Below are 24,196 nucleotides of genomic sequence, written 5' to 3'. Positions count from 1 at the left end.
CTTCCTGTGTAATTCAAAACGCGAGGTTGCCAGTAGGTTTAAATGTACTGTAGTGGAGCTGAAGGAGGATGTCATGGTTAAAAGCCAAGAATTTCCTCTAGGAGCAGGTGAAAAAACAGCTGACATTCCCAATTGTTTTTCTAAGTGTTTAAAATGACTTTTCCAAACCTAAAGCCTGTAAGCATTTTATTAACATTTGATTAGCAATTATTCCTTACTGTGTTGAAGCTGAAATTAGGATCAGGTTTCCTTACATTGCCGTCAAAAAAAAAAAAAAAAGTCCAAATAACTCAGTTTGCACAAAGAATCATTCCAAAACAATTTCCCATTTTCCTTTTCTTAGCAATCTCAAAAAATCATGGACTGCCGGAGCTGGGAAAGGCTTCAAACTCATGAAGTCCAATTCCCTGCTTGTATATGTGGGGAAACCAAGGCCCAGAGAGGGGATGAGATATCCCCCAAGACCCAGACAGTGGCAGAGCTGAGAACGCTTGACTTCTCTAGTGCTCTTTCCAATACACAGATCTGTGGGGGCCCATTATCGCTTGACTCCAGGTCAAATTTGTTTATAATTTATTAAATGAATGAATAAGAGGGGTTTTATTTTGAATGCCAGAATGCAGTTTCTCTTAGTTAATACAATTTGTAGGCTAAGCATGAAACTTAAGCTCTGAAATAAATCAGTGTTCACAGCATGTAAGAATGTACAGTCAACTATAATGTGACATTTTGTTTTATGTGTAAACATATGGCAATTAGGTCACATATATCCACTGGAATTACTTGGTGGCTTTGATTCGTGTGGATGCCCGTAGCAGATTTATTCCAGTTCTGAAGGGAATTGTTATTGTGAATTATCAGGCTTTATAGGAACTCTCTATGTTATGCCCTATTTGTAAGCGATACACAGACCCTGTAGCTAAATGAAAAGCAGGAAATAGTTGACTTGATGGGAAAGGTTGCCTAGAATGTAACAGAGGTAAAAAGGTACGTTACTTAAAGAACAAAGGGGCTTTTTGAGATGTTCATGTTCGCTTGCTCGTTAGCATATTGGTGTGCTTGCACTTAAGGCGGTGTGCCATGAACCAGTTTTAAAGCCACCACCAATTAGGGTGACAGTTCTGTTCTCAACATGATGGTTTATCTCCTAGTTCTCTCCGGGGGTTCTCAGTGCATCAGAATAGCTAGAATAGGAAAAGGCTCTTTTCACCAGTTGCTCATGAGAAGCTATCAGCTCCATACACATGAACTTGGAAAGTCAAACTGGTTAAGCTGTATATTCCTTCTGTCCTAGACTCCAGGCTCCAGGTTGGATGGAGTAATGGTGTCAAAAAGTGCAGTGGAGGAAAGAGGACGCCTAATAGAGGTGGCCCTTGCAGAAGGAGAATTACCGGTGTGCTAACTGCAGTATTTGTAGTCAGCCTGGTACCCCAGGGTATTATGTTTCCCCGGGACCCACCAAGGCCATCTGCATTTTCCTGGAGGCGGCCCACAGAAGTGTATGTCTTCCTTATAGATTTGGGCTGTGTTTGGAATTTACCTTTTGAATGTTTTGTAAAAACAAGCTCCAAAATATTGCATGTGGTGTCCTCAGACACCTGTGGATTAAAGCAGATAAACCTGTGAATCACCTTGCCACATCTCCAAGTAAGCCCATGTTCAATTTGTACTTATCAGACAGAAACCAGCATCGTTCATTGCAAGGAAAGAGCATAGCTATGTTCCAAATGCCTTGGCTAGTATTTCTTGTGGACAATGAAGCTGGAGATAGGACGGAAGTTTTTGATTTAGTATATTTTTTCCATCTTTTTATGTTGAACTTAATTTTGTCTTTGTGAAGTGCCGCTCTTCTAGGCAGCATATAATTAGAATTCTGCCCTTAGACTGGAGAATTTTATCCATTTATACTTAATGTCATTACTGATATAAGACTTATAGCTGTCATTTTGCTTGTTTTCCATATGTCTGTCTCTTTTTTTCCTCTATTCTTCCATTACTACCTTCTTCGGTATTAAATAGGTAATTTCTAGCTTATCATTTAATTCCCTTGTCATTTATTTCATTATGTTTTCGAAGTAATTTTCTTAGTGGTTGCCCTCTGGGTTATAATAAACATCATAATTTACAGCAATCTAGTCTGGATTGATAACAATTTAATTTCATTAGTATATAAAACATCACTACTACATTACTTTGTTTTCTCTCCCCTCTGTGTGCTGATATCATTATACAGTTTACATCTTATACATTACAAGTACATCTATACATATTTATAATTACTGCTTTATGCACGTGTCCTTTAAAACCAATAGGAGAAAGTATTTGCTGAACAAAACATAGTAATATTATTTATGGAATTACCTTTACTGATACTCTCCATTTTTTCCTATGGCTTTGGGTTATTGTCTAGTGTCACTTCATTGTGGCCTAAAGGACTCCCTTTAGCATTTCTTGAAGGGCATGTCTAATAGTGACGAGATCCTCCAGCTTTTGTTTATCTGGGAGTGTATTAATTTCGCCTTCATTTTTGGAAGGACACTTTTGCCAGATATAGAATTCTTCATTGACAGTTTTTTTTTTCCTTTCAGTGTTTTGAGTATGTTATCCCACTGCCTTCTCGGGTTCTTGGTTTCTGTTGAGAAATTGGCTGTTAATCTTCTGGAGAACTACTTGTATACAATGAGTTACATTTCTCACTGCTTTCATGGTTCTCTCATTGTCTTAGACTTTCAACACAGAGGTGTGAGAAACAATAGGCTTGGATGATTATTTAACATAGAGTTAGAAAGTGAAATTTCACAAAGCAATACAATGAAAGAGTATGCTTCTCTAAAAGCAAGGTAATGTTTCTAAGTGTGCAGGTTTGGCCTATATAAAGGAGATATGATATTAATGACAAAGTGAAGGAACTATTTTCCCAGTTGAGTTGATGGCAAATAGCTCTCATTTCTGGCTGGTATACCTAGAATAAGAAACAGAAGTCAAGCTGGAGTAGGATAGAACAGGACATGTTTTGGAAAGGCGAACTGGTTAACATTAACAACAGCCCCCTGCAAACCCCTGTGACCCTCCAGCTTTTATATTACTTATTAGGAGAGTTATATATTTGATTTCCATTAATAAATGTATCTGCATAAGCATAAGTACCTAAGTGTGTGAATTTGTTGGGCACTTAGTCCCTGGTGTTGTGGGTGGCACATTTATAGCAGAAGGTCTCTGCACTGTCAACTCACAGATGGTAATGTTGGAATTTAGTTCAAGCTTGTGGAATCACTACATACAACTTTACCAATGGTTACACTGTATATGTTCCTGACTCTTTCTGGAAACATGAAAACACAAGATGTCCACCATCTGAAATGTCAGGGTAGTCCTTAAATATGGTTGCTATTTAAAGATGTATAAATTACAACCAGCCCACCAAATTTAATCTTTGGGACAGCAACATATTTGAAGTTTTAATTTTGTTGAAAGCCACCATGACTTAGGAATCCACCATTGAGTTTAACCAAATTGATCAAATGTTTAAATGTGTATAAGAGAGTAGGAAACAAAATGAAATTATGTTTAATTGAATGCAAATGCAAGAATTTCAGTATGATTATGTTTCTCTGAGATGTTTCAACTAGAATTACTTAGGAATAGACAGGAAGAGATGAATGGGAGAAAAGGAAGTATATTTTGGTGGGTTGACTTATCTACTTAAGAGTAGATGAGATTGGGGTGCCTATGTGGTTCAGTCAGTTAAGCATCTGACTCTTGATTTTGGCTCAGGTCATGATCCCATGGGGCCTGCCTAAGATTCTCAATCTCTCTCCCTGGGCCCCTTCCCACACCTCTGTTCACACACACATGCTCTCTCTAAAATTAATTACTTAAGGGGCTCCAGGGTGGCTCAGTGGGTTAAGCATCTGCCTTTGGCTCAGGTCATGATCCCAGGGTCTTGGGATCGAGCTCCACATCCAGCTCCCTGCTCAGCGGGGAGCCTACTTCTCCCCTTCCTGCTACCCCTACTTGTGTTCTCTCTCTAGCTGTCTCTATCAAATAAATGAATAAAAAAATTTAAAAAAATTAATTACTTAAACAAGTAGATGAGATGAGGACTTTGGGAGATATTATTCCCCTACTTTCCCACACCTTCTAGAGAGGAACTCCTTATGAATGAATTATATATTTCTTAAGGACAAGCTCCATGTTTTTTCACTGCCACTTACCCATGTCAACCTGGAAGTTGACTGCCACATCTCCCAGGGGCCATGTTGTCCTCTTCCTAGCCTGTGATTTGACCAGGTTTAGCTGAGGACCCAGGAAGAAGAACCTCACTGCCCATCTTCTGGACCTAACGGCTTATTTGTGACTCTCAAGTTTCTTTGTCTCTTTCTTATCTTACCTGCCCTCAGCTGATTCTCCTATGACATCACCAAGGATTAGGCAGAAAGCCAGTGTTACTTGGGGCACTGAGAGTGGTGAAGAGTTCTACCAACTCTTGCCTTTGTGGGGTTGCTGTGCTCGTTTGTTAAATGGAGCCATTGGAGCATATCACCTTGTAGGCCCTTTCTAACTCACTCACCATTCCAAGTCTATGACTTAAATCACTTAATAACATGTTGAATATAATGCTGAGCAATTCTGGGTCCTCAAGACATCTGAAACCTCCATTTCTCATACTGGACACCATTCTGTGGGAGGTGAGTTCTCTGCTTCCCAAACATCTCCTTCCCTGTTGTATCCAAATAGGACACACAAGCTGATTTCTCCAAAGATGAAAATCAACAATGGTTGTGTCCCTCTAGAGGTATGCTGACACAACATGACATTCAAAATGTATGCATATTACCCAGTATATCAAAAGAGGTTAAACACTGTGGAAGAGAGAAACAATTAGCAAAATGTTAGCTGTGACTAAAAGGAATCCCAGAGGATGGTGGAGAAGCCCATGTTAGAACTGGTCAAGACGTTCTTACCTATTAAGCGCAATGAAGAGAAACAAAGAAAGGTGGGACCATAAGTGTGTGTTGGCCACAGTCTGTTACAAACTGTTTTCTCTCCCACACTTATGCTCTCTTATTTCTGCAACTATCACTACTATCATCACCCAATAGTTTTGTGGGATAGGGAAGGAGTCCAGGTAAGACAGCCAGCCAAGCACTTCAGTCCCCGGAGTAAGAAAAATATGTACCCCATCTACCAAAGAGAACTAACAGAGAAAATAATTCATCATAATCTCGGCAAAATAGCACAGGATCAAGCTCTGCCTGGCACTGAGTACAAATTAGCTGGACTTGGTTCCATGATGCTCTTTCCAGACTTTGTGGTTAAATTCTAGTAAGCTTCTTAGGAAAAACAAGGGGCCTGTCTGAGGAATGGATTCCTAGACAGAGCCAACAGAGAAATGCTTGATAGGGTTTGGAACTCAAGAATGAGAAGCAATGATGAGAGAGACCCAGACGGGAATGGAAGTGATTGTGTCTTTACTAGACTCCAACTCTGCTTTTTTCAGAGAAGTGAAATTAAGATATGCTACAAAATGGCAAGTATGCAGATACACTGAATTTAGTGAGTGCTTTACTTAAGGGATAAAGTGTGAGTTAGAAGGATTGTTTAGCCAAATGCTAAGTAGAAATTATTTTGTAAGCCCATACAATCAACCCAGCAGAAAATTCTGCAACTAGAATTTCTGAATGAAGAATTGCCTTACATAGCTCACATTGGAAGAATGATCTCCCAGTTACTGATGCTGGAATCACTAGTATCAATAATAAGTAAATATAACATGTGATTTTTTTTGTTAAAAGACCATCTCACCAAATATGGGAGTGTAACAAGGTAGTGAATAGATTCAAAGTGTTAATGGCCAAATTTGAGTTGAACTACAACATTTGGTGATTTCCTTTAAGACTGTATCCTAAGGGTGCCTGGCTGTCTCAGTCAGTTGGGCTTTGAACTCTTGATATTGGCTCAGGCTGTGGGCTCAGCATTTTAAGACTGAGGCCCATGTTGGGCTCTGTGCTGGGCATGGAGCCTGCTTAAGATTCTCTCTGCCCCTCTGCCTGTTTGCACAGACTCCCTCTCTCTCACTAAAATAATAAATAAATAAACCCTATCCTAAGCAATTACCAAAAAGTAGGGCTCAAGTTCTTTTGCTATTGCCATTTCACATTCCATTGTTCCCTGTTTGACCAGTATGTTCAAACTACTCGCAGTACAGAAAAGTAAACCACACCATCATTTGGTAGCTGCAGTGTGTAACAAGGGTTGTCTAAGGCCCTCATAAAATTCCAAAGCCTTACTCGCCTTCTGTGACCAAAGTGTTACAAAACCTATACATGGTGGATCCAGAAAGAGCCAATTGTTCTAGCATCTTCTAGTAGCTGTGTTTACCCAGTGAAGCACTGTTTTAGAACACATCCCAACTTTCCGTATTTGAAAGAATTACCCAAGCATTTCTCTTTTTAAAAAAAGATGTTATTTATTGATTTATTTATTTGAGAGTGAGGGAGAGACAGAGACAGAGCATGAACAGAGGGGAGGGAGAAGGACCCTGAGATCATGACCTCATGGTCATGGAACCATGACCAACCACCACCCAGCTGCCCCCTCCTCCCAAGCATTTTTTAAGTTCATCTTTGCTTGAGGAATAAGGCTAAAAAGTATGTAAGAGCACCATTCTTTTACTTCTTTTATTTCAACCTTCCAAAGTATGTGATTAAATAAGAATATTATTATAATTTTATTTGTGTTTTCTATGGGAGCCCATTTCCCTCTTAAAATGCTGTAGCCTAGTACTTAGAAAAGGGAAGGTCTGAAGCTCTCTGACCTCCAAGGAAATAATAAGTAGAAACTGAGAATATAGTTTTTCATCAAGTCTCAGCTAGTTTATTTATATCAGACATACCAGTTCATTTATTATACTTCAGAATAATACAATTTTGCCATAATTATCTGCAACCTATTTCAAAGCTCATATTTTTCAAATAGTATACCAGAGTAGGAAAACTGTTTCCACTGTAAACCTATTTTTAAATCCTTACCTAGACATAGTCTTTAAAGGAAGAAACTTTTGACAGGAAAACTAGAAGTATCACAGTGATCCTTGGTGGGCCAGAGGCCTTCCACAAGTAGAGTGAACCATCGTTCTCCAGTCATTGAGGTTGATTCTTCAAGCCCTGTGCTTGATGCCATGGCTAACTGTGTGGTTCATACACAGAGGTTATTTTTAGAGGCAAGAATTTTCATTTCCCAAAAGTATAACCACGAGATGTCTATTTGGAATGAATCAGATTTATACATTAGAACAATAGGAAAAGCTCAGACCATGCCCGTGTAACCTCAGCTCCCTGAGGAAAAATGTAGTATCTCAGTACACCCTCATCCTGGGGCCCTTGCCCTCTGGCTGGCTGAGGCAATTCCTTTGGAAACCAAGCAGGGCTGGGGAAAGGGGGGGTTTCACAGATGTCTTGTAAGTATGGTTTCCTTACAGAAACAGTTCTATTTTGTCCTTGTGGCTTTTCGTGGTGATTTAAAACTCACAGGGACAACAAGTCACTAATCTTTAACAGTGGTGGTAGCCGAAGTCAGATGCTTTGGGAAGGAAATTGGACTTGGTGGCCAATAGGGACACCCTGTTACATCTGTGTTTTGCTGCCACCACACCTGCCACGTAGGCCTGAGCTGGCCCCCTTCTCTGGTCTAGGCCCACCTTGATGCCAGCCTTATCACTGGAATCCTACTTCATGGGACTTTTAACCCCTTAACCTGAGAGTTAGTTTGCTACAGTTGGAGACCTTAAAGGAAAGCATTACAGGGCCCAGAAAGAACACATACGGGCTCACTTATCTAGCAAACAGAAGATCTACCGAGGATTGGAAGAGGCTCGCTGGGTGGCCTTGGGAACCCCATCCAGTCACTTAGGGCATGGTTGGCCACATCCCTTTGGGTTAGTTGGTTCATTTGCTTTAAAAGATCAATTTTCTGCCCTCCTCTTTGACTTCACCCCATTTTAAATAGGCTCTACGCACAATGTGGGGCTCAAACTCACGAGCCCGAGATTAAGAGTCACCTGCACCACGACTGAGCCGGCCAGGCGCCCTGACTTCAGCTCACTTTATCAGTGGAGGAGGCTCCCTCCACGGGGGCAGAATGTAGGACCTGCCTCTCCGGATTGTCCTAATGAAGTGAAGGCTGGTAGTCGGTCACTTACACTATCTGTACATCTGTCTATCTCAGTTTATCCCAAGGGCTCCCTGTCAGGAAACAGGCATTTCCAGAACAGAGCAATAGCGATGACAGATCAGATTGGGGCTGCAGAGATGGAATACTGGGAGAAATCACAAGTTGGTGAAGCAATTGTTTATTTATTTTGTTAACCCATTGGTTCATTCATTCTTTCAGTTACTGAGCATTTCCTGAGTACCTACCACGTCTCGGGCATGGTCTGTGGCCCAGGACCATGTCCTTTCCCTGTTAATGATGGCGTATGGATGCTCTCATCTCTGACCCCTCTCCAAATCCTACCAGCCTTACAGTAGCTACCCTTTTTTTTTGTTGTTAAAGATTTTATTTATTTATTTTACAGAGAGGGAAAGATCACAAGTAGGCAGAGAGGCAGGCAGAGGAAGAAGCAGGCTCCCCACTGAGCAGAGAACTCGATGCGGGGCTCGATCCCAGGATCCTGAGATCATGACCTGAGCCGAAGGCAGAGGCTTAACCCACTGAGCCACCCAGGCGCCCCTACAGTAGCTACTCTTAAATTGTTGTTGTGGTAAAAGTGGGTACATCATCTCACCTCTCTCTCTGCAACAATTCCCAGATTTGTAAAAGGAAGCCAATAATTCTTGCCCTGGTGCCTCACGGGGGTCCTGGATGCATCACCTGAGAAAACAGATAGGAAAGTACTTTAAATTATAAAAATAATAAAATGCTGATCATAATGACATATTAAGATTTCTTGAGGGCCTCTAGTGTTCCCCAGAATGAGCCCTACCCAGCTGTAACTGTCAACTAATACCAACAATTCAGTATTTGTCCCCTTTAGAGATTCAGATTTGAGAAATGTGTAGGTTTTAATGTATACCATTGTGCGAACACTTTCTCTGTGCCAGGTACTAAACTCAGCACCTTTCGTGGATTACCTCATTTAATCCCCACAGCAATGCCCCACAGGAGGTGGGCATGGGTATTATCACACCCACTTTACAGAGGGGAAGCATAAGGCGCTGAGAGGTTAAAGAACAACTGGTTTCTAGCGACAAAGCTAGTAAATGAGAGTCTGGATTTGAAATCAAGTTTCCCGACTCTCCAGTATGAGCTTTTAACCACTGGGTTATACTTCCTCTTAGAAAAGAAAAAAAAAAAAAAAGAAAGAAAGAAAGAACAACTCTGTATGGGTCTAAGCTATTGGTAATATTGTCATAAATTTTTTTATTTTAAAGCGGTGGACATCTTCCTAAAACTGCAGAGAACCATTTCTACCACAGACAGGGAGCCCCAGTGAAATAATTTTGGTTTGGGTCTTTTTTTTTTTTTTTAATATTAATTGTTTGAGCGAGAGAGAGAAAGAGCTCAGGGGCAGGGAGAAGGGGCGGGGGAAAAGCAGACTCCCCGAACCCGATGTGGAACTTGATCCCAGGACCCTGAGATCATGAGCTGAGCTGAAGGCAGACACTTCCCCGACTGAGCCACCCAGGCGCCGCTCCAGCCGAAATAGTTTTCGTTGTATCTCCAGTTTGCCTCTTTCACCTCCTGGCTTGTTTCACTCACTAGACATTTATTTCATTGGGAGGACTTACTTGCACTACTTTCGGCGTGGCGTTAACAAACATAAAGTATAAATCGGGGGAGCTGGAGTGGTAGAGAAAGCGTGTGCTGTGAATAAGAGGCGGACGTGGAAGCAGTGCCCAGACAAGAGCAGCTCTGGGTGTGGATGGCCTTCTCACTGATGCTGTGTGGAAGCCCAGCCTCTAGCGGGGCCGTTCGCTCTTTGTCGCTAATGTCTCTGTGTGCCCCCTTAGTGCACAGATCCTTATCTTACTGGGAGCATCCAGATGGGTTTCCTCAGGGAGTTCTGGTGGTGCAATCGGTTAGCATGCAGTGCTCATATACAAGGGTTTCCTCAGATTCTTAAAAAAACTCCCACCCAGCCTTCTTTCCGGTACCTCCGTGTCTGACCACGGAGTGTTCCTTGTTCTGCCTTAAAAGGCTTTTGGAAAAAGCTGTTCAGGTCTGCTTCTGGGACTGCTACTGCTGCTCCTTCTCCTCGCCTTCCTCTTCAAGATCATTCTTAGCCTCAGCCGCAGAGTTAACATGTTCAAGAACTTGCTATCTCACCAAGTAACTTGCTAAATGCCTTCTACACCATCATCTCTTTATTTGTTCACTTATCCATTTACTGAATATTTTTCGAGTATTTACTTTGTACCAAACACTGTGTTGTATACACACTGGTCATCAAAGCAAACCATTATCCCTTCTGTTAGTCTAGTGGAGGTGCAACAGGGGAATTTCTCCTTAGAAACCGTTGTTAAGTTCTGTGACGGGATGCCACACGGGACTCTGGAAAGTGAGTGACTAGCATTCTCCTCCATTTTACAGGTAAGAAAACTGAAGTTCAGAGAGACTACATAACTTGCCCGAAGTAACACAGCTCCTAAGTAGGCCAAGTGGCGATTCAAATCCATGCTGGTCAGATTCCAAAGCTCACGCTCTTAACTGCATGACTTTATTGCCTCTCCGATGTGTGAAGTGCAGATACAGCCATTAATTCTAGCCCTACGCATTGGGGTTCTGGCTTCATCTCAAATGTGTGGACTTGCAATTGTTTCCAATTAGTTGTGGCTGTGGCTTGGTGCGTTTGTTCAAAGAAAGCGTGCACACAAAACAGAGGTCACGTGCCCTCAGTTTTGTAGATGTGCACGACGTATAAACGTTGGGATCACAGCATTTGTTTTCCATTAGCTTATGCTACTCGAATGCAAACAGTCAAGCATGTGTTTACATTGCTGTGGACATGGAAATCTGGGCCCCCCAAAGCATTCCTTGCAGGTTGTATAAAGCCGAGCATCCAAATCGTTCAAAATAAGTTTTGTAAGCCCAGCTTAATAGCTTTAAAATGTAACCTGGATTCCAGATATTGAAAAACTGCCCAGAGAGAGGTATGTGAGTGGTCCAAGGAGACAAGACCAGCTAAAGCCTCCAACTATGTACCAAGCCCCATATTTGCAGTTCTCTATTTTGTTTCTGATCTTTTATTTTTAAAAAGCTAAAGAGCTTAAAGTCCAGAAAACTCTTAGCCATGTAGCAGCAGTCATGGAATTTTTCATTCTATTCTAACCAACTGTCTGAAGCTTTTCAAAACAAACCTGTTTGTGATGAGATGGTTTGGTTATTTAAGGCACAGTAGATGGCAAGGCTGGGAAAAACAAGTGGGAGACATCCAGTGCCATTATCTCTCCCCTCCCCAGGTCTCCTACCCAATAACAAAAGACTCACCCACCAAGCTGTTGTTCACGGCCAGCATCTGTGAAGGTGGGAATGAATTAGAAACTATCATCTCAGGGAAAGCCAGTTCGGATGGCAAAAATGTGAAATGAAGGCCACATTAGTTGATGTCTTTACTTAACACCGCATGTTGTTGTTGTTGTTGTTTTAAGAGCTCTGGGCTTAGAAGCAGAAGCCCCTATTTTTAATGAGGTCTCCAACTCTTACTCAGGGACTTGGTCAAGTTATGCCCTCTCTCTGAGCCTCAGTGTCCTCCCTTGATGGGGGAGAGAGGGATGGCAGTCTTCCTCATTACACAAACCGGTGGTAAGGAGTTGAGGATTCCTTTAGAGAACATATGTTGAGCCCTAACACAGTGTGTGGCTGCTTGGGTTCATCTCTTTGCAATCAAGATAATTTCAAGAGGCATGTTATTTATACCGTGTAGACAGATCAAGAGTTGCTGCTTTCGCGGGCCTAATTTCAGCATATTTGATCCCCCTAAGAACAACAAGTATGTTCTTTGATCTTAGTTCTCCCGCCAACCGGGCATGAAAAGAGCTTTGGCCAAATCACATCGACCCGTTCCATGGTGTTCTTTTGGTATCCTGGTTATGGTTTTAAGAACATGAAATTGCTGTATTCTAGGAAGCCCCTTTCCGCCCCCAACCCACCCTTACACTGTGGTTCTAATTTTCTTAAGTAATTATTCCAGGCTTTTTAGTTCCTTTTATCACACAGTCCTGGGTACCTGTTCCAAAGCTAACTTTAAATATTTCACTTTCTAATCAAACAAAGTCACTCACCTTTACACAAGGGTATGTTCATTAATGACAAAAACAAAAAGGTCATGGTGTCCATACTTAAGCGAAAAGGAAATCATTGGATTGAGTTTACTTTAAAGAAATAATGGTTTGAAGAGCACGTATCGAGGAATTCAAGCACACACGAGGCTGAGGGGACTCTTTACCAAACATGATTTCAGACGATTTCTGGGAAGTAGAGTGACACTGGAGCAGCCTTTCTTTAAGTGGGAACGAGGGTTCCCTTGAAGCAAGATGGCAGGAGACCAGTCTAGCAAAAAATGCAGGTCTGTGCCCCACCTTAGGCCTACTAAATTAGGAGCTCTGTGGATGGGGCCTGGGAGTCTGAGATTTTAACAAGCATCCAGGGGGATTCTTATGGATTTTAAAGATTGATTCCCATGGTGTATAAAAAAGTACAAATTCTTTTCCTTATTTTTTTTTAAGTAATCTCTAGCACGACATGGACCTTAAACTCATGACCAGGAGTCACACACTCTACTGACGAAGCCAGCCAGGCGCCCCTAAAAAAAAAAATGTATATGCCCGGGGTGCCTGGATGGTTCAGTGGGTTAAGCCTCTGCCTTCGGCTCAAGTCATGATCTCAGGGTCCTGGGATTGAGCCCCACATCGGGCTCTCTGCTCAGCAGGGAGCCTGCTTCCCCCTCTCTCTCTGCCTGCCTCTCTGGCTACTTGTGATCTCTATTAAAAAAAAAAAATCTTTGAAAAAAAAAAAAGTATATGCCCTTTGACCCAAGAATCCTATTGATGAGAAACTAAGGAAATAACCCAGAATATGGAAAGAGTTACGTGAATGCTCCTGATGCGTCATCATTATTTATAAGAATGAAAGAACTGGAAGTGATGCCAGTACTCAGAGCGAGAGCACCGTTAAGTGAATTTCGGTAGATTCCTTAAAAGCACCGTGCACGTGTTTTATCACATTTAAAGCATCACAACAATTCTCTGAGACAGGCATTATTTTCCTCATTTCACAGATGAGGACACTGAGGGTTAGGGAGAATAAGCAGCAAAGTTAATAAGTGGGGGAAATGCTAATAAAGGGGGAAATCAGGATTCTAACCCCAAGTCAGTCTGTTTCTCAAATCCAAATTCACCAATGGGAAAAAATGAAATAAAACAGGCTTTAGGAAGAAGCCTACCTTTGAAAACACAAAGGTGGTGTATTAGAGGTTGGGAATTGGGGATTTTCCCTTCTCTTTCCTTTCACCTTTCTGTATTATACTAATACTTATGTAATTAAAATATTAGATTATAGGGGCACCTGGGTGGCTCAGTGGGTTAAGCCTCTGCCTTTGGCTCAGGTCATGATCTCAGGGTCCTGGGATCGAGCCCCACCTTGGGCTCTCTGCTCAGTAGGGAGCCTGCTTCCTTCTCTCTCTCTCTGCCTGCCTCTCTGCCTACTTGTGATCTCTCTCTGTCTGCCAAATAAATAAATAAAGTCTTTTTAAAAATATTAGATTATAAAATAAAAATGGATTATATATTTAAGCAACTGTGATAGTCTCCTGCGTTTCAACCCGAGTTGCAAGGAGGCTAGGAGCTGTAGAAAAAGTTGGCTGTGAAAAAGGCCTGTATGCTTCTTGCTAAGGCCTGCCAAACAAGGCGTAGCAGAAATGTCAGGCTTATGGAATGATGACGGGGGGGGGGGGTGAAATAATCAGATCTGTGTTTTGATAAGATAGTTTACCCTGATAATCATTACGCTGCCCCTTGGCTTTTAAAAGGCTCACAGGATAGTGTCCTTTGAAAATGATGAACAGTTAATCAAAAGCATTAGACACTGAAAGTTAGCTGATTTGTGGGCAAGGTCCTCATAACTTTCTTTTTACAAAGTGAGTGTGCCGTCTGGAAGACATTGTAAAGAGCGAGAGAGGGAACAAAAAGGTCAATAACGTGAACCGTAATTAGCTGATTTGATTTTGGTGCCAAATTCCAGGCAATACTAAATCCACAGTTCTTACTGGCAGTTCCCCATCTCTGACACATCACCCTTCTTTCAACACTCTGAGGCTTCAGACCCTTCTTTAGGACTTTTGCCTTAACAGTGGTTTTCTAGGTTTGGATTTGTTTTGTCAATGTGTGCGGGTGAGGCTCATCGGCAGATAATCCTTCAATGTCAAAGTCGTCTCCAAAAGGGAGCCATTTAAGCCTCAAGAAGTAATCTTGCTGGCAGTGTTTTAAAGTCGGATTGTTTTTTGTTTTTTTTAATTGTACTTGGGAAAAAAAAAAAAACTACCATAGGATACCGGGGGCATCATCCACGAGGTTAGAAAATGGCCTCTCAAAGATTAGCTATCGATCTTCGGCTGTCCAAAAGCATTTAGCTCCTCACTCACATGTTCTTGTGTCATTAATCTGTGTTCTGGCTTTCGCATTTTTTTTAAGATTTTATCTATTTATTTGACAGAGAGATCACAGGTAGGTAGAGAGGCTGGCATTGAGAGAGAGAGAGAGAGAGAGAGAAGCAGCCTCCCCGCCGAGCAGAGAGCCCAATGTGGGACTCGATCCCAGGACCCTGAGATCATGATCTGAGCCGAAGGCAGCGGCTTAACCCACTGAGCCACCCAGGCGCCCCTGGCTTTCGCATTTTCATGACATTATGGCAGTAGCTTTGAAAGAATTAAAGATACCATGACGCTTTATTTTGCTTCCATCTAACAGCCCATTTATTGAGTGCCTACTGTGTGCCAGACACTGTCTTAAATGCCGTGAGGTTCAAAGACAAAGAAGACTCCGCCCCGGGAAGCTCACAGTCTAACGGTAGAGCGCAGTCACACGTCCGCTCAACAGTGCCAGGTTGCATACATAAAGCACTATTTAGTAGGTACAGACAAATGGAAGAAAGAGAGGGCAGGCCATAAAGCCAGTCTATAGCAGGAAGGCTTTCTTAAGGAAGTGGCATTTGAACTTGGCTTGGAAGGATGGTGTGCTTTCAACAGATGGCAATGAAAACAACTCATATTAGGTGCTCAATTAACGTTTGCCAATGGGATCGATGACAGGCACATGTAGGAGACATCCTTGAAGAATGGCAAGTTCTCTCATCTCCGTCTAACCGTGAGTTCCCCTGAAGGGAACAGTTCTTACTCAGGTACTCTGTGACACACATGCAGGACGTACTTTTGAAAATTAACCTAAAAATGCTGACGTCAAAAGCAATTTCCTCACATAAAATAATGGTAAATGGTAGTCAGTCAAACCTAAGTGAGAATTTAGCCTAGATTGGTTTTGTGGACCCTGGTGCTCCAAGAAGCCTCGGGAGGCACAGGTTCAAAATTACTTGCACAACAGGACCAAGGTGTTATTTTGCCTTTTTCACTGGGTGGATATCAGCACCAATGGTGAGTATAAGTGTCAGTGGTGCCAGCAGTGATACCAAACTGTACCAGCAGTCATTATATTCGTCATCGGCACACAGCTGCAGGAAACTAAAAAGCAATTTCACTTGAGGACATCACGGCTGGCCATTAATTTTTTTTTTCCATGGCTGGGGCATCTGGCTGGCTCAGGCAGTGGAGCACGCAATCCTTGATCTTGAGATCATGAGTTTGAACCCTGTGGTGGGCATAGAGATTACTTTTAAAAGAGAGAGAGAGAGAGAGAGAGTTATGGCTGAAACAGTAAAAATGGCTAGTTGATTAAACTATAAGTCCTGAATGTCCTTTAAAAAAATATTCTGGGGGCACCTGGGTGGCTCAGTGGGTTGAGCCTCTGCCTTTGGCTCGGGTCATGGTCCCAGGGTCCTGGGATCAAGCCCCGCATCAGGCTCTCTGCTCAGCAGGGAACCTGCTTCTCCCTCTCTCTCTCTGCCTGCCTCTCTACCTATTTGTGATCCCTCTCTCTGTTAAATAAATAAATAAAATATTAAAAAATATATCCTGTGTGTATGGGGCCCCTGGGTGGCCCAGTCAGTTAAGTGTCTGACTTGGTTTCTGCTCAGGTCATGATCTCAGGGTCCTGGGATCGAGCCCCACGTCGGGCTCCCTGCTGGGCATGGAGTCTTCTTGAGATTCTCTCTCCCTCTGCCCCTCCTGCTCAGGCTCTCTCCTCCTCCTCTCTCTCTAAAATAAATAAATACATCTTAAAAACGATATTCTGTAAAGTACACATAAGGTGTTTCTGCTGCAAACTATAAATGTGCATGTCAAGGAAAAGCACTTGTACGATTATTTCAGCTATGAGCTAAACTGGCCTCATTTTCAGGCAACGCTATTCTTGTTTGAAATAATGACTGACAAATGCGACTACCCAACCTTGAGCATTTGCTAGACATTTTCTTTGAAAGGAACAAAGAGAGCCCATCAGTTAAAGGAAAAGCTGATAGGATTTGTTGCCAATGATAAAATTTAAACTTTCAAGAGAAAATCAAAATTTTGGAAAACTTGTATCTGCCACCATGAGCTTGAGAGCTTCCCAATAGACTTTTCCTAATGAGGTTGGAGGTGAAGTAATTAATGAATGTGGTTTTTTTAAATGTATCATATAATGAAAGGCATTGACATTTGGAAGAGCTACACAGCTCAGTGAACCAATTTTTGGATGACCCATATATGATGATACAAAATGGGTAAAAGTCCCAAAGTTCAGAACACACCAATGGATTTGAGTGTAACAGAACATGAAACGTTGATTCATGTGGTTTTCATATTCCACGCTGCAACTAACTTTTCCCACTTGTTGTTTTTATGAAGTATCACTGAAAAACATCCACAGTTATCTGGAAAGGCTACTCAAACACTTTCCTCTTTTTCCCACTACATATCTGTGAGACACTGGAATTTGTACAAATATTCCAATCAAAACAACATGTAACAACAGATTCGATGAAGAAGCAGATATGATAGTCCAGCTACCATATTAAGATGGAATTTAAAGAGATTTGCAAAAATGTAAAACAATGCCGCCCTTCCTTCTAAGTATTCTATGTTGGGGAAAAATATATTTCGTTTCCATTAGAAAATTTTATTTATGTTAACACATCATGGGTTTATTACTGTTTAAACTAGTTATTAAATATTTTTTACATTTCTCAGTTATAATTTCTAAGATGGCAAATGTCAATAGATATGACTTGTATAAACAGAAGTTCTCTGGGATTATGAACAAAAGTGTAAAGGGTCCCCGAGACCAAAAAGGTTGAGAAGTCACTAGGCTAGCTGATCCTAGCCTAGGCATCTATATTATACATTTTTTTTTTTTAGCTTTTATGTATTTATTTGACACAGAGGGAGAGAGAGAGAGCTCACAGGTAGGGAGAGGGGGAGGGGGGAGGGGGAGAACCAGGCTCCCTGCTGAGCAAGGAGCCTGATGCAGGACTCAATCCCAGGACCTTGGGACCATGACCTGAGCTGAAGGCAGACACTTAACCAACTGAGCCACCTGGGTGTCCTAATACATTTATTTTTTAAAGATCTTATTTATTTATTTTTTGAGAGAGAGAGAACAGCAAGGGGGAAGAGCAGAGGGAAAGGGAGAAGCAGGTTTCCCAATGAGCAGGGAGTCCAACACGGGGCTTGATCCCAGGACCTTGAGATCCTGACCTGCGCCGAAGGCAGACGCTTCCCTGACTGAGCCACCCAGGCTCCCCTATGTTATACATTTAGATGTGTATGATGAGTTGGGGTGGGGAGGGTCAGGGGGGATACATTAGAGCAGTAGGATGGAGATGGTACTAGATGGGATCCTGTAGGTGGCTTGGCTTCTCCAACACCATTAGAGGTTGCTGGACTTTTCGTTCTTTGCTTGAAAAAAGAAACAAACCCATGGCCACATTTCTCTATGGTATATAGCCTGTTCCAAGTAGATCTTGGGGTAGGACCTAAATCACAGGTGGAGAACATGAAAGTATACTTTGCAGTGACAATGAACATGGATAATGGAAACCATAGAAACCAAGATGTGTCCATTTACGCATTTTTTTCCTGGATACCTCTTGTGTAATCACAGAAATCTCACTTTTGGTAGATTCAGCATCTCGTGTTGGCTGTTTTTTAGAAGTACGAGGGGAGCCCCACTTTTTGGGCTGTCAATGAGTGGTAGGGCAGGGATAGAGGACCCTGGAATGCAGCTGTGGTGAGAGATGGCAGGGGAAGTTCATGGGGTTTGAGAACTGCCCTCAGAGACTGTGCTGTGAGCTGGGCTTCTGGGTCAGCGGAGAGATTTGAGGGAGGGGAGTGGGAGTCACTGTACAATTAAAAATGCATTGGGAGGGCACCTGGGTGGCTCAGTGGGTTAAGCGTCTGCCTTCAGCTTTGGTCATGATCCCAGCATCCTGGGATCCAGCCCCGCATCAGGGTCCCTGCTCAGCAAGGAGCCTGCTTCCTTCCCTAGCTCTCCCTGCATATGTTCCCTCTCTCACTGTCTCACTGAAATAAATAAATGAAATCTTTAAAAAAAAAAAAAGGCATTGACTACGTAACTGAAAAGCCAGACACTGAGGGAAAAAACGGACAGGACTCTTAGTTACTCTTAGTAGACTTATTATACACAATAAAGCAACATGAATTTCAAATCACCTTATGGAAATTGTGAAAGAGGGAGAGATTTTCAAAATTTTCCTGGTGGTCATGGCATGACATGTTGACCATTAATCATAAGTATGCATTTAAAATGTGTGTAAAATGCCACTGCTGGTCTCTTCATCTGGTGGGAAGCATTTGTTGTTTGAATTCAATGGAAATACCATTGTAGGAGGCTCCCATAAGGATGTTTTCTGACCTTGGTGTCCCCTCAGCCTATAAATATGTTTTGTCGGTCACATCTTAAGTTTCTCATCATTGGGGTTTCCTACCACAGAGGCTTTTGGGGACTTAAATATCACAGTATAGAAAGTCTGATGCAGTACACACTAGCTACTGGGTGGCAGAGGCAGCAGGGAGGAGTACAGAATCATGTCAAATGCTATGCAACGTTCCAGAAGTATAAAACTCCTAAGAACATAAGCAGTGGGGATGCCTGGGTGGCTCAGTTGGTTGGTTTCGGCTCAGGCCATGGTGATCTTAGGGTCATGGGATTGAGCCCCACCTTGGGTTCTGGGCTCAGCACAGAGTCTGCTTAAGTTTCTCTTCTTTTCCCTCTCCCTCTGCCCTCCCACCAAATAAATATATTCTTTTAAATAATATTCTTTTAAAAAAGAATCTAGGGGTGCCTGGGTGGCTCAGTCAGTTAAGTGACCAACTCTTGGCTTCAGCTCAGGTCGTGATCTCAGGGTCATGAGATCGAGCCCCACTGGGCTCTACACTTAGCACAATCTGCATGGGACTCTTTCCCCGCTTCTCTCTGCCCCTCCCCCGTGCTCTTGCTCTCTCTCCCTTTCAAATAAATAAATAAATCTTTAAAAAAAAAATATGCAGTTTACACTTACCTACATTGGAAAAAAAATTTTTTTTTTTTTTAAAGATTCTGCTCACACATTCAACATTTAATAATGCCTCCTGACACTGTTTTAGACCTCCCCTCAATCGCTGCTACATTTCTGGTCATTTCTTTCAGCTCCTGAGAACCATGTCTGTGCCCAAAGGTAGAGTTCTGGATAAAAACCTTGACGAGGAAGGGCTGGAGAGCGGCGACTGCGGTGACGACGAGGATGAGTGCATCGGGGGCTCCGGGGACGGGGCGATGAAAGTGAGGAACCAGCTCCGCTTCCTTGCAGGTGCGTGTGCGAGCCGGCTGGCAGCCAAGCCGAGTCAACACCAGTTCACTCTAACTTGGCTTTGCAGAAGTCCCCGCTACCTACAATGCCATCAACTCTGCAAGGAAATATTATACTCTGGCGGGGGTTGGGGTGGGGAAGAGTTTTCAGGTAGTCTTTTTGGTGGTTGTTGTTTTCCCCATCTCTGGACCTGGGTAGATGAAAAAGGTAGCTTCCAGTTTTTGTTTTTTATTGTCTAAAACGAACTGACCAAATCAGGTGACCCTGTTTCCCGTTGGACATTCCTTGGTTCTTCTCGGTTATAAAAAGCCACGCCATCTTGGGGGTCCAGTGAGCACCAACAATGGGGTAACTTCGGAAGGAAGCATAAACATACTGCTCTTGTTTTTGTCTTCATACCGGTGCCCATGTTTATTTCCGTGTAGATACTCCTCTTTCGTCCCTTCTTCAGTTACACCCAACCCTCCACCGTATGTTAACTCTACTGGAATTAAAACTTAAAATTTGCATTTTCAGTATGCCTCAGTGACAAAAAGCTAGCTTTGGGGGTAGAGCAAACCTGTATTTGCATTCTGGCTCCCTTCCTCCTAGGTCTTCACTCCGTTGTCCATCAAATGGGGATCAGTACCCCAACTTCATGGGCCTATTGGAGGATTACATCAAGAGAGAAAGTCTGTAAGCATCTAGACTAGTACCTAGCTCAAACAGGGTGGTCCATAATTGTTAGTTTCCTGGAACGAAATCTTCCCCACCATCTCAGTCTACACACATCCACCATCCTCCCTGAATTGCTAAAACAAACTCTGCCACTGCTTTTCAAGAAATAGTCTGCCGTGGCTCCCAAGTTCCATTCCTAGGACATAACATGATCACACAGAGGCTGGCATCTTATAATAAGGAAAGATAACAGAAGCCAACGTTCTCTGGACATTAACCAGACTCCATGCAGTGTGCCAGAACTTTGCCGATATTGTCTTGTCTTGTTTCCACTGTGACCGAGGGGTGGTTATTATTCCCACTTTACAGATGAGAAAACTGATGCTGGAAGAGGTAGAATAATTTGCTTAAGGTCGTGCGGTCACGAAGGGCAGAGTCCGGATTCAGAACCAGCCAGTGAGATTTCAGAGGTCTCTCTCTGAATAACCCTACTCTGATTCTTCTTTCTTTGCTCATCTAGATAATTGTAAAAAGCCTGAACTCTGCTTTGCATTTTGCCACCCAGAACAGCTTTCAGTCATCTAAACATTGCCCAGATGAGTTGCCAAAATATGAAGTGGCTCCAGCATCGGTCCTTGGGACACATTGCTTTTCATCCTTCTCCAAAAATGTCCCAGCCTACCCCTCCTCTCGCTTTCCTGCCCATAAGCCCCATCCCTATCCATTTGAAAATGCTACGCCACAATTCCATGGCGACTTAACTTTTTTCAACAGTGTTTGGTAGGGGACCTTGTCAAGGGCCTTTTCAAAACCTAAATAGATTACATCCACTGGTTTCCCTTTGTCCACGTTGCACATTTATCCTCTCAAAGAATGCTAGTCAATTAGTTAGGCATGATTAACCCTAAGTGCTTTGTAAACTGTAAAACACTACACAAATGGTGGTTAATTTAATTTACAGGAAAAATGATGCCTTACTCCCAATAGGTTACACTTGCGTAACATGTTCAGCCATCTTTCCAGCCTGGCGCTCCCTCCGTCCCCTTTGAAATGCTTCTCGTGGAGAGGAGACTCACTGGCAATCCGCCAGGCTCATGGCACAATAGCTATTTGGAACGACAAGCTCTACACTTTGGTCAGCTCTTACACAATTTTACCCCAAATCTGGGTGGATGCCATCTGGTCCTGGTGATTCATCGACATCCACTTAGTCAACCAGACTTGGAACACTGTGTGCATTTACTGCCATCTCACTCAGAACTTCCAAAGTTTTCCTCCAAAACACAAATTGGGAATTTAGAAAAAATAAAAATAAAAACAGGAGGTTCAGACCCTCTTTTTATATCCCTTTTGTCCCGGAACAGACCTTTTACCCTTGTACACCATGACCAGCCAGCAGTCACCCTGGCTGGCTGCCCTGGCTCACTTCTTCCCTTGTTTTGCTCTGGATGAAATGCAGGACACCTCTCTTCCCGTCTTTGCTTCGAACTCCCCTGTGTCCTAGGGCAGGCCCCTTTCCTCTTCTTGAAAGTCAGTTTCTAAAAAAAGAAAGAAAGAAAGAAAAAAAAAATCCGTCTCTCTATTTGTGAAACAGAGACTACCCCATGCTCATGGGCCCTGCTAGGGTGAGCAATCGTGTTCATTGATTTGGCTTGAGTCCCTGGCAGGGTGCCTGTTGGAGTCTCACGGATATCTTCTTCAGGGTTTTCTTCTTACCTTGTAGGTCCCCTGCTTTCTTACTTCACTTTTCTTGGTTATGTAAGATTGTGGCAATTCAATATCATCATCATCATCATCATTGTCATCATCAACTCATCCATGCAAAGCATTTGGCACGGTGCCTGGCATCTAGGAAGCACTCAAAAAATGCTATCTACTCTTAAAATGATGGGTCTGTTGCTGCCTTTGCTGACCTCTGGCAGCTCAAAGAGCCTGCAGAGGTAGCTTAGAATTAGCTTGTTTTATTAGTTTGTTCGCTTCAGACCCTTAAAAGGCAGTTAATACCAGGTAGCCAATGTTCAGCAATATCCCCAATATGCCTTGCTACTCCAGGTGGAATCCGTGGTCCAGGAACATCTGTATTATCTGGGAGCCTGTTAGAAACGCAGACGCCTCAAGACCCACCCAATCTTAGGTCCTGTTAACGAGAGCCCTGGGTGATTTGTTGGCAACCCTTACCGCCTTCTATTTGAGCACTTGCAGCATTTTGGTTTCAAACCTGAAGCATCTAAGAAGCCACTGAGCTGGCCCACGGGGAGCTAAGTGTTGCAGGCAGTAGAAAAGAGGCCTGAGGCCCAGTCACCCACGTGGTAGGTTAGGACACTGGGATTCCAACTGTTTGCACATTTCCTCCCAGTGAGACCTTGAGCAGGTCACATATTGCTCTGAACCTCAGTTTGCCAACCTGTAAGATAGGCCTGTGCATCCTTGCCAACCTCAGTGCGTTGTGGAAATCAAAGGTGCTGATGAGTGTGGAGGTGCTTTGCAACCTGTTGTGCTCTACAGATATTTATAACAACCGGGAGACTGTTACTATGAATCCCCAGATCTCTGGAAGCTGTCTGGCTTTCTCAGCATCCCTAGCTTGGCATGTGTTTTCTGCAAAGATAGAACTGAGCCCTTGAATTAGAAAAGGCTTTTGCACTGAGCACCATGTTCAGACTCCCTTCCAGAGACAGACCATCCACGCTGGAGTTGGTGCAGTAAATGGACTAGTCTTGTTGCCGGACCGCCGTCACCCTGGTTCCCAGTTACTGGCCTTGTCAAAGGCCTTATTTATCGTAAGCTGCTTGGGAAGCTGTCGGCTCCCAGCACTTTGGCCGGGGCTGATTCCTGAGAAGCTTTGCAAGCTCTGGCCAGGTGTCCCTAGCCAAGACATAATGACGAAGCATCTTAAGCATCTGGCCCCTCTCCACCAAGTCCCCACTCTCACCCACAAGGAAAACCACACGCACATGTGCATGTTCTCTTGTAGGCACATGCATTTGTGCACATGCGTGTGCACACACACACAAACACACCTGCTCTTGAAAACAATCTAAACATGCTTATAAAGCAACCCAGCATGAAAGACCCATCTCAAAGGTCCCTGTCACCACTGCCTCACCCCCTTCCTCCCTGGGCTTGTTCTTGCTCCAGCTTTCACTAGTCCATGGGTACAGCCAGAACATTCTGGGGAGCCTAATGTCTTTCTCACTGCAATTCAGAGAAAGCAGATGATCTTGACTCAAGCTGGGTCAGAGACAGGGGGAAGTGATGCCATGGAAGCCTCATTCTTGGGATGAGAGAAGTGGAAACAGGTGCGAGAAGATAAACACATTCCTAGTGGCTGCGCGGGAGTAGGGTAGCTGAAGTCGGTTGGTGGGGAGCTGAGGAGGAGGAGTCACAATCTCGGGCTCACAACCCAAGCCAGTATTAAAACCAAATGGATGTTTCTTAACCGTTTAAACAGATGTCTCTTGTGGAAGGGTTTACCCTCAAGAAACTTTCAGTTTGGCTGTGTCAGTGTGAGGACTAAAAAGAGAAAACCTTGCACTTGTTCCTGGGCTGGAGGTCAGGGAGAAGGTGAAGTCCAGGCCCAGGCAGG

At 43.1% G+C, this 24,196-nt stretch overlaps 1 protein-coding gene across 1 annotated transcript in view; it reads left to right on the top strand.

The window, feature by feature from the left end:
* Window positions 1-24,196, top strand: part of GPC3 (glypican 3) — a 399,487-nt gene that overhangs the window by 328,648 nt on the left and 46,643 nt on the right. The window contains exon 7 of the mRNA XM_059157331.1: window positions 19,794-19,953. Coding sequence (XP_059013314.1) covers window positions 19,794-19,953 — 160 coding nt within the window. The remainder of the gene's footprint in view (window positions 1-19,793; window positions 19,954-24,196) is intronic.

This window comes from Mustela lutreola, chromosome X, assembly GCF_030435805.1.
Source record: "Mustela lutreola isolate mMusLut2 chromosome X, mMusLut2.pri, whole genome shotgun sequence".
Classification (NCBI taxonomy): Eukaryota; Metazoa; Chordata; class Mammalia; order Carnivora; family Mustelidae; genus Mustela; species Mustela lutreola.
Note: the sequence above shows the minus strand (reverse complement) of the source record. Positions and strands in the feature narration are given on the sequence as shown.